General features: G+C 32.6%; 1 protein-coding gene across 3 annotated transcripts; it reads right to left on the bottom strand.

Moving 5' to 3' along the window:
* Window positions 1-1,083: 1,083 nt before the first annotated feature.
* LOC113718806 (probable RNA helicase SDE3) lies at window positions 1,084-8,136 on the bottom strand. 3 transcript variants are annotated; one of them, XM_027243722.2, is made up of 5 exons: window positions 7,848-8,136; window positions 6,520-6,632; window positions 5,345-6,110; window positions 3,106-3,327; window positions 1,084-2,178 (listed from the first exon to the last, which is right to left on the bottom strand). In XM_027243722.2, the coding sequence occupies exons 3-5, from the start codon at window positions 6,086-6,088 to the stop codon at window positions 1,219-1,221; spliced, it is 1,926 nt and encodes a 641-aa protein (XP_027099523.1). In that variant the 5' UTR covers window positions 6,089-6,110; window positions 6,520-6,632; window positions 7,848-8,136; the 3' UTR covers window positions 1,084-1,218. The 3 variants fall into 3 exon arrangements, with proteins under 3 accessions (XP_027099523.1, XP_027099522.1, XP_071929098.1); XM_027243721.2 differs by lacking the exon at window positions 6,520-6,632; XM_072072997.1 differs by lacking the exons at window positions 6,520-6,632; window positions 7,848-8,136 and adding an exon at window positions 7,674-7,814.
* Window positions 8,137-14,270: the final 6,134 nt, after the last annotated feature.

Below are 14,270 nucleotides of genomic sequence, written 5' to 3'. Positions count from 1 at the left end.
TGGTGGCGCCGCCGCGGTGTTCCTCAATTGGTACCGCAAAATAAGTATAAGTATCAAATTGGCCAAAAAAATTATATAAGGATTAAATTGACACTATAAAAAAGTATAGGGACGAAATTGGCCATTTTCCCTTTTGTTATTTATACAACAAAATTTTTAAAAATCCTAAAATTCCCTTTTATTTGCTAAATAAAAATATTCCTAAATCAAAGTTTGGAACTCTAAGTTTTTTGCCAAGTTTGTCTGCTACAAGTTTTTTAAAAATTTTAGCTACTGTAACTTCAAAACATTTCTCAAAAATTTTAAACTATACACTTTAAAATATTAAAAAATCTACACATTTCAAAAATTTTTTTAAAAACTTCTATAGTAAGTTATAGTAAAGTTTTAGACAAACTCCCAAAAAACCTCACCTTCCAAACAGGCCATTTGTTTATTTCAAGAAAACTATCACCTTAAAAACAATATCTAGTAGTACTACTACATCATAATGCTAGAGCCTATGAAAATATAAATTTAAAAAACCAAAAAGATATTTGCAAAATAATACATTTGCACCAATTTAACACTATATGCTTTAAATCGATTTCTTATGAACTTTATATTTTTTTCCCAACTTCTTCTTAACTCGTGCCCAAACTTTTAAATTATATTGATCATTATAAAAATCAACTCAAAATAAGCAAATAAATCATAAAAAGTAAAAGATAAACAAAATCCAATTTGCTATAATTTACAAATGAAATATTGCATAGTCATCCAAAAAATGAGTAAGAGAGAATGTTGTAGAAAAAGGAAAGATAAGAAAGTGACTTTCATTTTTTTTTTTAAAATTTTTGAGCTCCATTTATTTGATATGTGAATTATGTATCAAATGATGGTTAATATAATCTTTTTACAATCAATAAGGGAGGTAAGTGATATTTTTAAAACTTTAAGGGTATTAAGTGATATTAGGAAAAATCTCAAGGGAGGTTTCTGATGTCATCCGAATAAACTTTGGTGATCATAAACAGGTGCTTCTTGCAGGTAGAAGAAAGGGTTATCGCTTATCATCCAGCCAAAAGAAAATGCAACTCCTCATACCAATAAAGACTAGCACATTCTATAGAAATCCAACAGTTTAGCTATCAAAGGCAGTTTGGTAAAAATACAACTTTCACACGTTACCAACGTAATATGTACAACTCCAGTTGGTCTGCAATTAACAAAGTCATTTTATATCCCAAAAGCTGGTAGAGACCTAAATCTTTCATTTGAGTTGTCTTCCAGCTGCATTATGACCCCTGGATTAAGTTTCTTGTACAGCTCCCTCTCGCGAAGCCTCTCAAAGTATGAAATCATCAGTCCATTCTGTCTCGCAATTTTTGAGCGAACCCAACCAGAACTGTTTCTTGGTGCACCAGTCACCACAACAATGGTTTTATCATTAGCAAAGTTAGCTATAGGGATCATTGTCTCTGGTTCAGTGGCAGATGAGGCATCAACCAGGAAAATGTGACTGAAGTGTCCCGCCTTTACTCCTTCACTATGCAGCTTAAAACTGCTCATGAAGGTGGATAAAATTACCTTAAATTTTCCAAGTTCTTTGAGCGATGGACAAGAAAAGCACTCTGTTTGGCTCTCATAAAGACAAGAGGGTAGTATATCTACAGGAATGCCGTCCAGTTCCCTGAATGCAGCATTGGCCCTAAACATATCAGAGTCCGAGATCTCTTTCTTGAGGCCTCTCATGAGCAGATCGCATGTTCTGTTTATAGGTGCACACAGAAGAATCTTTTTTGATGGATCACGGCGAAGAATCTGAAGTGCTGCCTCTACAATTGCCACTCCAGTTCTTGATAAATGATCTCTTTCAATACACATTGGCCCCTCCACAAGATAGGGAGGCGCACCCTGAAGCCTCAATATTTGATGAACAACAAAGTTAGCTTTCTGATATCTGTTGTCCACACGCTGCGTAGAAAGAACTTCATGTTCTGGTGCTAAATCAGGAAAGAGAAAGTTCCTGAATAAAGCAGATGATACAGCTGCAATTGCTTGGTGAGCCCTTTTTAAACAAACTCTATTAAATGAAAATTTCACATCATATTTGCACTCCGAGCGATGCTGAGAGTAAAAACTTTCTCCAAATTCAGCTAATACAAGGTTGCTCTTCACCACACGATAAATGACACCCTATAGCAAAGTAAACATGATTTCAGCAAAAAGTATGACCAGATGAACATCAGCAATTTGATGAGACAAGTGAACAGATCTTCAATCCAAGTACTACTTCAGAACATATTTTCCCTGATGTAAACTTCAGATTATCAAATTCAAGTAGCTTTCTAGTTTATTTCAATAACACCACCTGGTTGAAGAAAACCTAGTTAGATGTGTAGTCGTACATGTCTCGGAACCAGGGTGGATACAATACCTTGCACTGCACTAAGATTCTTTTCTATTAAAAGATCCGCTAATGCTCTCTCCTTCAGTATCTAAACAATACTTTGAAAGATGTGATGCAAGTTCTTGTCCATTTTATGGTAGCCAAAAAGGACTCATCATTTTTCCACAAAATTTTACTTTGTTTCTCTTCAACCTAAGTAGGATCATATGGTGATGGCAGATAGAAAGCACAGACTGGACTAATGCATGCTAGAATAGAGTTGATACAACCAAAATACAAATCTCAAATATGCAAAATCAAGAGTCAAATTCATATTATTATGGTATCACCACTTAGAATGGTATATAAAAAATGGCTTATCTACGAGCAGCGCTATTTCTCTACTAAAGAAATTACTAAATTCACTTGAGGTTCCTGTGAAAATTGTCAAGGAGTTGCTTTAAAAACATGACAAATTATTTAGCGTTCTGAAATGGTCAAGTAGGCATTGAATGGTCGTACATTTGTCTAAACAAGGGTGGTTACATATATAATCTGACTCACTCTGCAGATAAACGTAATTGTATATGTAAATATGTGTGTTTTAGTTTTAATCTAACTCCAACTAGAAAGAAGCTACTGACTCAAAGCTTCCATTAAGAAAATTTCAGAAACTACTTGCCCTATGCAGTCAGAATTTTCACCACAATATAATAGGAGTTTTAAAAGTTAACCTGAAATGGCTCGATTTTCCGGCTACAAGGCTGTACGGAAACAAAATCTCTTGACAGCAAAAATGGCCTCCTTTCAGGTATCTTGTCAATTTCAAATGCCACAAAGGTCTTTTCATCTTTCAGGTCAGATTCCTCTAAGGTTTTATGTTTTCCTTTTCTTGCGTATATTGATGCTTCATGCAACTCCAGATTGACATTCTTCACCTCAAATCCATCCCATTTCTGTGAGTTGATGCAAAAGTATACTGTATCAGCAAAATTGAATTCTTACAACACACACTATAATTGGCAAGCCTAAATTATAAAAAAAATGATGAATAATGCAACAAATACTTGATCAATAGAAAACAAATGATTCTGCTTAGTGAGGTCCAAAAAGAAAATACAAGATACGGATGGGAGCTGTCTTCCATTGTAGCTGTAACGTAGAAAGTTTACTGATCTTTGAGGAGAATGTTTCTTATAGTTTCCCATCAGATCATTGTTTACTGATATTTAAGAATAAGCTTTCATAGATTATTACTGAGTAGAAAGAATCAAATTCCGCTACAAATGGCAAAGCCACATTTTTAGTAGACACTTGATGTGTCAGAAATGAAGTAAATCCTCATAAATAGGCTTTCTTCGGAGTCTATAGCTTGCCGTAAACTTAGTGAAACTGTTTCAATAACAATACTTGCCAAAAGTGTTATACATATACTTCCCAATCACCTGAGTGATTTCAGAAAGAACTAATAATAAAACATGCAAAAGAGTAATGGATGGCATACTGAAACCTGAAGTACAAATTGACATAAAACTTTTGAAAGAGGAATTCCAGGTACAGAGTAAAGAGAATGGTGAAACATCCAATACACGTAAATAACAGTTTGAAAGATCTGAAAAAATTATTGTGGATACTTGTGCATGTCAGAGGACATATTGTAGTGCTACAGCAACATATTTCTCTAGGAACTTGGAAGTTGTTAAAACATGAAAAGAATAGACTTGCAGATAGGATATTCATTGATTCTCAAGAATCCATCTTTCTGTCAGTATCAGGGCACTTTGAAGTTTCCCCCGGTCCATTGCAGTACATTTTCAGAATCTTGCTTTGTACTTGTCTAAGCATGGATTTTGTAACAAGGATAAGTTGATTAAGAAGGTTTCATGTCCATTACATGCGTGAAATTAATCTCTACAACCAGGGAAAATTGAAATTGCAAAAGCCACATCCTCCCAAGTTTAGAAGGTGAATCAACCTAAGGTTCAAAAGCCAAGTATAATATCTTGGTGTGTATCCGAGAGGGATGGTCCCTGGAACTGTAAAAAGCACCTTCAGCATATATATCACTAACCTATGCTACAAGCAGATCAAATAAGTTGGACAGATTGGTCAAATTAATATTTAAAGTGCCTCTTTGAAGTTAGGTTTAAAACTGAAAATTCTTAGGATATCCACTTTGTGTACACGCACAGGAAAAATTCCATCAGTTTTTTATGAGCTTAGATGTCAGAATCAAGTAAATTTTGTAAGTAAAAAATTTTATTCACCTCAATTCTTTATAAGGCAAGTCAAAAGTGGAAGTCTGAACACAAACATTCCCCATCCACAAAGCAGGCATAAGTTAAAACATTGCTGAAACAGAATTTGTCACTGTGGGGCAAGCTTATGCAGAGTTATCAAAAATGTCTAATCATAGAGCTAGTTGCCAGCTGCCAACATATGCAATTACAAGAATCAGAAACAAAAGTCCAACACAGTACCCCACTTTGAGATTCAAGAAACAAGCAAACTATGCTGAAAGGACTAGAGTTCATTTACCATCATAAGTCTATACTTGAGTACGAAAAGGATTACAACTGACAAGGTCTGTTTACAGGGCTTGTAAACTATGATGTCTTCCTCAAATTTTTAAAACTGACAGATCTGGTCTGCAAGGCCTGTAAGCATTTATTCTCTTACTAGTTACTGGAGATTCCAAAAACCTACACAAAGAATGTGAATCTACAGTAGCAGTATAGAACCTTTAGAATCCACGCAAACTATATACTTGAGATGCATCACATTTTCAAAGTCATTCAATTTTTATCCTTTGAGATGCATTTGATTCCTAAGGGAATGTGAAAACAGTCAAAATCAGAAAAGTACTAAACAGCCATCTTTTAAGAATATCTACATCTAAGTTATTGGTATGTAGAAGAAGCAGGATTTACAGCTAGATCAAAAAATAGTAGAAAAACTGCTGAATTCCATTACCTCAAGGTGACAGTCCTCAGCATACAACAGAGCCTGAAAGTAATCCATGTATCTTGACATAGACAAAGGCAGCTTGAGGACTCCTGGGACAATGTCTTTCTCAATCAAATCTCTAATATCCTTTGGAAACACGCATGTGGATGACACACCCTTTTTTACCCAAACATACTCAGTCTTTGTCTGTGGACTGATAGAGCTTGTAGATGCCAGAGACAGGACCGGCTTAGTTGACAAGGGAGGGGATTTTTGAGAGCAAGAGTCAGCAAGCTTAGTATAAGATGATGGTGAATCTGTTTCAAGGAATGAGTGGAGCTTCTTGGTGCCAGATTCACATGGTGACAGCTTGGAGGATTGTAAATGAGGCAATTTTGTGGAAGACTGAAATGATTTATCAGAAGCTGAAGATACACCAGAGGACAATTTCTGTTCAGTTGGCATACTGGCGCCTCTATTGCAAATTTGAGGATTGTGGCCCATAGAAGATGATAAATTGTTTCGGTTCTGAGTAATTTCAGCAGGGCATTTCAGGACTTCACTCGGCCTGGCATTAAAGGTTTGATTGACCAAATATTCATTAAAGGTTGTTTGCACCAAAGGATTGCAAGACCCTGGAAAAGAGTCAATATTTGGAGCTCTCCGAAAATCATAGTGGCTCTGCTTCAGATTCTGGTATTGATTGATTTCCCTTTCTTCATCTTCAACACAACAAATTCGTTTCAATATATGAATGAGGAACGCAATCATTTTCCCAAATCTCACTGCTATCCTGCTCAGAAATGTTATAAACATTTAGTGTGTCAATCAACAAGAGCAGAGTAAATGCCAGGTTGAACTAACTGAATCAGAACAAGTGAAAAGCAAACCAGAAACCATATTTTTGTCACCGAAATGCATCTATGAACAGAAATGATAACGTGTTAAACTCATGTGAGGTTTCATCTCTGATTACATGACAAACTCTATGTGTGAGATTTTAGCCTATAAGAACCAGAATGGATTGCAAAATTTAACTCTAAAACCAGAAATTCACTACCATAATATTCATACACTGTACTTAAAGCGGTCCATGTAAATACTAAGAAATATATAAATAGACATGTTACTAAATTAAGGAATTACAGAAGAACAGAGAAAAAGAACAAGCTGCCATCTGAGAGTACTTTCTCTGTCCTTACTTGAAGGTACCACCAGCTAATAGTCTCTAACCAGCAATTACAGCCTTGTATCACGCCATATGCACAAACACAGGAAGAAGGGAACCAATCCCTCAACACATTGCCAAAAACTCCTAATGCAAGACATGTTGGATCACATAAATATGTATACTATAATGTCTACTGAAAAAGCTAAATCTCGACACAAATTTCAAGTTTTGTGTTTGACTATCAGACAGAGCCTAATGCAAAATACTTAGCTGAACATGCCTGCAGTTTATGCGGTCAAAACTGTGCCAGAATATTTATAACGTGGACAGGAAGGTGGTAAAAAATGGCAGATGGACCTTCATTTACCTAAGAAAAATAAAATTTAAAAGCTATTTTCAAGAATAAAAAATACTACATTTTTCTTCCTTTTCTTTTTCTTTAGCAATTTACTACATACTTAGGATAAGTTATATTCAGAAACAATTAAATGAACAACATTTTGCCATTCAACCATGCAATTTTAGATTGACCACAATTTTCTCAGCTTCTACACATATCCACATGTTACATATTGATTTAACGGTATCCAAATGAGTTGATTTTTTGGTATAATAACCAAGTAAAATAAAACTGATGGTTTTCCCAGATAATTGAGATATAAATAAATCAAAATAAATGGGGGAAAATAAATAGAAAACCAAGGGGGCCAAGTCAAAAGTCTCAATTGTCCCTAAGAATTGTAAAAGTCTTACTTGTATCATGATTTTTCAACCCAAGAAAACATTTAGATACTAAATCATTGCCTTCAAAACTTTGAAAACACATTATGCATTAGACATTGCAATCATACATTTTACTTTTGCCACCAAAAATTTCAATAGTCTTATTTACAAGCTCAAATTTTTTAAATTATGTTTCTGCAATCTTCAAAATATGATCTGTCTTGCTAAAGACATCATTGTTATATCTTGAAAGACCACTGCATATTTTGTATAAGAATTAATCTGCACATGCATGCATGTATATACGTAGTATTTAGTCATTTCTCACAGTATATGAGTACATGAAAATGACTCTACTAAGCTAAGATAAAATCTCCAAGAATTGAGGTCCATTAATCGAAGCTAATAAGCTTTGTACCATAGAAAAATCTGCAAAAGAACTATCTGAACTCTGAAACTCACCTAAAGATTCCTCAGTGAAGATGATCGCATCTGATTACAAATTTATATTAACCATGTCGAACAACATAAAACCCAGATCAACATATCTAAAATTCAAACAGGAAATCTTCTCCAAGAAGGGGGGGGGGCGGGGAAGAAACTCCATGTTTTACAGGATTAACCACAAAAACTTACTTGGTTGCTTTAGCTCAAGTGGAGGGATCAAACAGAGAAATAAAGCTTTGTGGCGTGGATCTCACTGAAACAGCTATGTACCGTGAAGACTGAAGAGTAAGGATAATCTAACGACTGTGTGACAAAAAGCTTGGATTGTAAAGGACATCTTCTGTAGATGTAGGCAGTAGGAGGTGTGGTCGTACGTACATGGAAAAAAGTACTGTGGCTTCTGGTTTTTCCACAAAGAACTTGATTGGAGCCTTGGAGGTCAAGGGCGACAGGCTTCAATTATTCGAGTATAAAGTAAATGGAGAGTCGCACTCATTCCAGTCGGGATTAATTGGCCTAATACCAATAGTCAATACTCGCTTCACTTATTCGGGAATGGAGTTTTAGGCGCAGTTAGTGTGCTGTATCTATCATATGATGTATATAAATAAAATTTATGAGTGTAATAAAATTATATAAGCATATATCATATAGCATAAAAAGGAGAAAAATGCAATTTTGGTACCTAAACTTTGACGCATGAGCGGTTTTAGTCCCCAAATTTTGGACAAAAACAAATTTGGTACCCGAACTTTCAAATTTTGAGCACATTAAGTACCCTTGACAATTTTTTCCCAAATTGTTACCGGAAAAAGCCACGTGTCCGGTCAAAAATGCAGTTTTGGTACCTAAACTTTGACGCACGAGTGGTTTTAGTCCCCAAATTTTGGACGAAAACAAATTTGGTACCCGAACTTTCAAATTTTGAGCACATTAAGTACCCTTGACTATTTTTTCCCAAATTATTATCGAAAAAAGCCATATGACAGTCACGTGTCCGGCCACAATTGTATAAAAAAAGGCCCAAAAAATATCAAATGCCATTCTAATACTAAGTATTAAATTTAAGGACTAATAGCGTAATAAAGAAAAAATCCAAGGACTAAATAACATCACATGAGTCAACAAAACCCAAGAACCGATACAAATGAGCTCCAATTCTAGACAAATTTTGTGACTTGATTCTTAGATTAATGAACTGGAATTGGAGCTCATTTGTATCGGTTCTTGGGTTTTGTTGACTCATGTGATGTTATTTAGTCCTTGGATTTTTTCTTTATTACGCTATTAGTCCTTAAATTTAATACCTAGTATTATAATGGCATTTGACATTTTTTGGCATTTTTTTATACAATTGTGGCCAAACACGTGACTGTCATATGGCTTTTTTTGGTAACAATTTGGGAAAAAATAGTCAAGGGTACTTAATGTGCTCAAAATTTGAAAGTTCGGGTACCAAATTTGTTTTTGTCCAAAATTTGGGGACTAAAACCGCTAGTGCGTCAAAGTTTAGGTACCAAAACTGCATTTTTTGCCTTTTTTAATTCCATTTTGGCCGGACACGTGACAGTCACATGGCTTTTTCCGGTAACAATTTGGGAAAAAATCGTCACGGGTACTTAATGTGCTCAAAATTGAAAGTTCGGGTACCAAATTTGTTTTCGTCCAAAATTTGGGGACTAAAACCGCTCGTGCGTCAAAGTTTAGGTACCAAAACTGCATTTTTCTCGCATAAAAAGTACATTAACTGAACAACCGTATAAAATTGCCAACCGTATCTGTCCATAATCCCGCTTATTCGACCATGCTGTGGTAATATCAGGGTCTCTATGACAATTATACGTGTAGGGTGGAATGTGAATATTAGCAAAATATATGTAGATATTAAAACAATAAATGTAGATATTAACGTAATAATATGTAAAAGGATTAAAAGAAGGGTTAATTACATTTATCTCCCCTGAGGTTTGACCATATTACTAATCAATCCCTGTAATTTGTCCAAATAACGGTCTCACCCTTTGAATGATCAAACATTTAACAAAAATCCCCTTAATGCCGAAAATGCCCTTTTTGAGGCTATATTGCATTAAAAAAAGAACATATTTTTATTTATTAACCTTCAAGTAATCCAAAAAAATAGAAAAAAGTTTTTGCTTATTATTTTATAAAAATCATATCTTTGCTTCCATAAATAGTTTTGAATTAATAATTATTTTAAATCTTAAAAATGAATATTAAAAATTAGATAAATTGAAAGAAAAATAAAAAAGAAGCAATTATTTTAAACCCTCAAGTATGGTTAGAATTTGTGGTTCAAGGCATGTTGCGGAGAGCACAAGACATGTTTTCCTCAATTTGAACTATACTTCAGGAATTAAAATAATTTCTTCTTTTTTTATTTTTCTTTCAATTTATCTAATTTTTAATATTCATTTTTAAGATTTAAAATAATTATTGATTCAAAACTATTTATGGAAGCAAAGATATGGTTTTTATAAAATAATAAGCAAAAAATTTTTCTATTTTTTTGGATTGCTTCAGGGTTAATAAAATAAAAATATGTTCTTTTTTTAATGCAACATGGCCTCAATAAGGGCATTTTCGGCACTAAGGGGGTTTTTGTTAAATGTTTGATCATTCAAAGGGTGAGACCGTTATTTGGACAAATTACAGGGATTGATTGGTAATATGGTCAAACCTCTGGGAGGTAAATGTAATTAACCCTTAAAAGAATTAAACCTTCCTGTACTTTATTTTCAGTTGCACTTTGCCCCCCCTTCAACTCGGCAAATAAGTTTTTTACCCCTATTGTATGTTTAGGACAAAAGTATTGCTTCCATATTAATTATTATTTTATTTCTTTTTTTCTCATTTCTTGCTCTTTTTATACTTATCCTTTTTCTTTATATTTTTAATTTCCCCCATGTGATCAACTACTTTGTTCTTTTTACTATTATTATCTATATATTAATTTTAATCTTTTTAAAGTTATTATTCATTTATCTCTATATTTTTTACTTTTTGTTATTGGAAGTAGTACGTGTAATTATCATAAAATCTATGCTATAGCAAAGTATATTATCCATGTGCATAGACTACTTTATATATTATTTAAATCAATATGTATAGAATTTAGAATAAATTAATTTTTAAGAGCAATAGTAACAAATTAAAATTATAACAACATAGTGGTTAATAAACTATATATAAAAAAGTAAATAAATATATTAGTAACCTTAATTTTTTTGGATATACATTTAAATGTTAAGTAATTTAAAGTTCTAGTTTGATAATATCTTTTTAAATAGTCAAATTGTTAATTGTAATGGGCATATATTAGTTTTCCATGCTATACAATTTATCTTGAATTTTCTAATAGTGTAAATAAATAAAATTATAAGTAAAGACAATTACAATAGTAAAATTAGCATACAAATTAGTAATACTAATACGAAAGTGAAACAAATAGTGACATAGGAGAAGTGAAAAAAAAATGTAAAAGAACAAAAAAAATTTAAAAAAAAAGAACATAGTGAAAAAGGAAAAATAAGGGAATGAATAAACAAGAAAGAAACAAATTAAAATAGTAAGGGCACTTTTGTCTTGAAATATCAAATAGAGGGGTTAAGTGCTCATTTAATGAGTTCAAGGGGGCAAAGCGCAACTAAGGGTAGAGTTTAAGGGCGGTTTAGTACATTTAACCCATTGTAAAAATACAATAAGTTTTTTCATTTCTTGAATTTCATGCCTTAAAAATTTTGTCATGTTCTTACATGTTATTATGTTAATATTTACATTTATTGTTTTCGAGTCTACATTTATATGCTACTTCCTACAACTATATGGTGCAATTGCCATTAGCGATGGTAGAGGCCCCTAATCCTTACTAGGGATTTTAACCAAATATAATCTTTTTCTTCTCTTTCTTAAATGTGCAGATTTGATTCACTAAGGTGCACGCTTTCGCAAACAACATGCAGTATCCATGAAATAGCGTCTAATTTTGTGAATTTGGTGTGAAGTTTTAATACTCCTATTGCTAGGGCGTGGGTCTACTACAAGTACAGAGTTGATTTGATTGTCCATCTCACAAGAAAGTTTATAATTAATTTAACCAATTTTAACGATCCCTTTATTATATAATACTATAGTTTGCTTCTTCACTAAGCACTTGCCTGATTAAGTAATGGCCTAACAATTTAATATACTTGATACCCACTTCTACCAACACACCCACCATAATTACAGCAACTTTAAAAACAACTTTTGTGATATAAATCTTACTGTAGAATCATTAGGTTTTATAAAAGAGCAAATTATTCAGATGATTACTGAACTTTTGGAATCATTGAGTTTTTATCACTGAACTATTAAAAGTTTGATTTTAACCACTGAATTATCTAAAGTTTAAATTTCAAGTCATTCCGTCAAATTTAATAGTTAACTATGCATTTTTCTTTTGTTTCGTGAATCGTGCGAACACCCAAATATGTTATATTTAACGATTAAATCTAAGGGAATGGCTCGATATCTAAATTTTAGAAAGTTCAGTGATTAAAACCAAACTTTTAGTAATTCAATGGTCAAAACTCAACGATTCTAAAAGTTTGGTGATCATCCAGATAATTTACTCTTTATAAAATTACAAGCTTTTTACTATGTGAGTCTATAACCATGGATGAGCGCTCTTACATACTAATATTAAACTTCTATTTACGCTACATCATTCAATGCCTCATATAATTACAATTAATTTAATTGCAATTACACAGTACAATGAAAAATACTAGACAACTTGCAAAGAGTATATATAGTCACTGAGACCGAATTCATTTCATCCGACAAGGCAAAGTGATTCCATCTTAATTTAGGAATGAAACTTTGTAATTGATAATGTGAATGGAAGACAATAACAAGCTCTCAATTCATACTTTTGTTTTCTTCTGAACGAGCTTCTTTCATTTTCTTTTCCCCTTGACAATATGCATCGATTTCTTTTGACATTTTCCAAAATCTTTCTTTAGCAATTTCATAAGCTTTCTCATTTTTAAAAGCTTTTGTCTTCAATTGCATACATGGATAGGATAAACTTTTGGAACGGAAATTGATTCTTGCCTTTGACACTACTTTCACTAGAAATTCTTACATCTCTTATTTTAGCTGTCTTCATCCACCTCTTCAATATATATTCATTCGATATAATTAGAATATTCCGAGTCACCAATATCTTTAATGCATAAAAAAAAAAAATTCGGCAATTTGAAATTTCTTACAACTACATGAAATGAAATTTCTAGATAAATTATAAGTTACAAGATGATAGGAAATCTTGACATATAATATAACTCTGTAAATTACTAGATTTCCTAATTCATTGCTATATACATTCTATCCCTTTCCATAATTCGTCCTTCTATTTCTCATAAACTCTATGTATATATATGCATACTTGTTGCATGCTATAAGATCTTCCAAGGAATGGTCATCCCCGAGCACTTTGACTTCCTATGAAATCTAATACAAATTCATCATAACGACAATGATCTAATAGTCTCTAAAAGTGTTCCAAAATTCAAGCAAGTCATGTTTTTAACTTGTATACTTCTTCACAACATACTTCATGGTCTCACTTTGTTGTGTTGTAAATCAACACAGAAAGTTTCTCTTTCACGAGCAAACATTTGAAAGCTTGCAAAAATATCTATTAGATGAATTACTGCATTTTAATAGGTGTGCCAGATGTATAATTGGTGATATCTCGTCAGCCACTGAGAAGCTAATATTGTTGCCGTTCTTCAGTCTTGATCTGTAAAAATAGTTCACAATATTTTTGGAGAAATATTTACTTGGGGAAATATTTCTATATTTTTCATTCGTTCACAATGATTCAATGCCTATCTATACAATATATAAAAGGGCAAGTAGTGGCAATTGGTGTAAACATTATCTATTATTTATTGAACTTACAATTTTACAGTTTGAAGAACTAATTTTTTACCGTAATCACCTAATCACATTTGCCAACCTAACCCCTCATAACTACCCTAAGTATCACAACTATCAAATTATCTCTTTTTTTGGGTTGAAGAAAAAATTACTCATAAACTAAAGTTTGTTAATAACAAATTCTTATAAAATTTATTTGTGCAAAAATAAAATTTACAAATTCATGAAAAGTAATAATTATTTCTAAATTACACACGCATTGAGTGTGCCTTAACACTAATACTATGTTTACAATGAGATAAGACACATTGAATCTAAACCAATTTAAATTAGTAACTAATCTAATCTAGTCTAATCTAATCCTTGATTGAAATCTAATTTGAAATTCCAAAAATTTTTACAAATATTTTCAACATTTATAAGAGTTGCCAGTAACAATCCAAAGATGTATGACATTTGTTGTGGAAGCAATTCTTGATACAATATGCAAACACGAAACTTGGGTTCAATGGGAGACGCTAGATCGTTACGTTTATAAATAACAGTTATATTCTAAATTAGTGTGAAAGACGGAAAAAGAGTATTTAATATATAAAAAAAGGGCCTGAAATTTGCCCGGTTTAAGTTTTCGGACTAAGTTTGGATTCTTGACTTATGTATTAG

The sequence above is a fragment of the Coffea arabica genome, chromosome 11e (assembly GCF_036785885.1).
Source record: "Coffea arabica cultivar ET-39 chromosome 11e, Coffea Arabica ET-39 HiFi, whole genome shotgun sequence".
In the NCBI taxonomy this organism is placed as follows: Eukaryota; Viridiplantae; Streptophyta; class Magnoliopsida; order Gentianales; family Rubiaceae; genus Coffea; species Coffea arabica.
This window is presented reverse-complemented; position numbering and strand designations above follow the sequence as displayed.

Bases quoted from the DNA above. Each gene is read 5' to 3' on its own strand.
- LOC113718806 (XM_027243722.2), bottom strand. From the start codon at position 6,088: ATGATTGCGTTCCTCATTCATATATTGAAACGAATTTGTTGTGTTGAA. The intron at 3,328-5,344 runs GTAATGGAATTC...ATCAACTCACAG, and splicing joins CTGAGGACTGTCACCTTGAG to AAATGGGATGGATTTGAGGT. The intron at 2,179-3,105 runs GTTAACTTTTAA...ACTTTGCTATAG, and splicing joins GGAAAATCGAGCCATTTCAG to GGTGTCATTTATCGTGTGGT.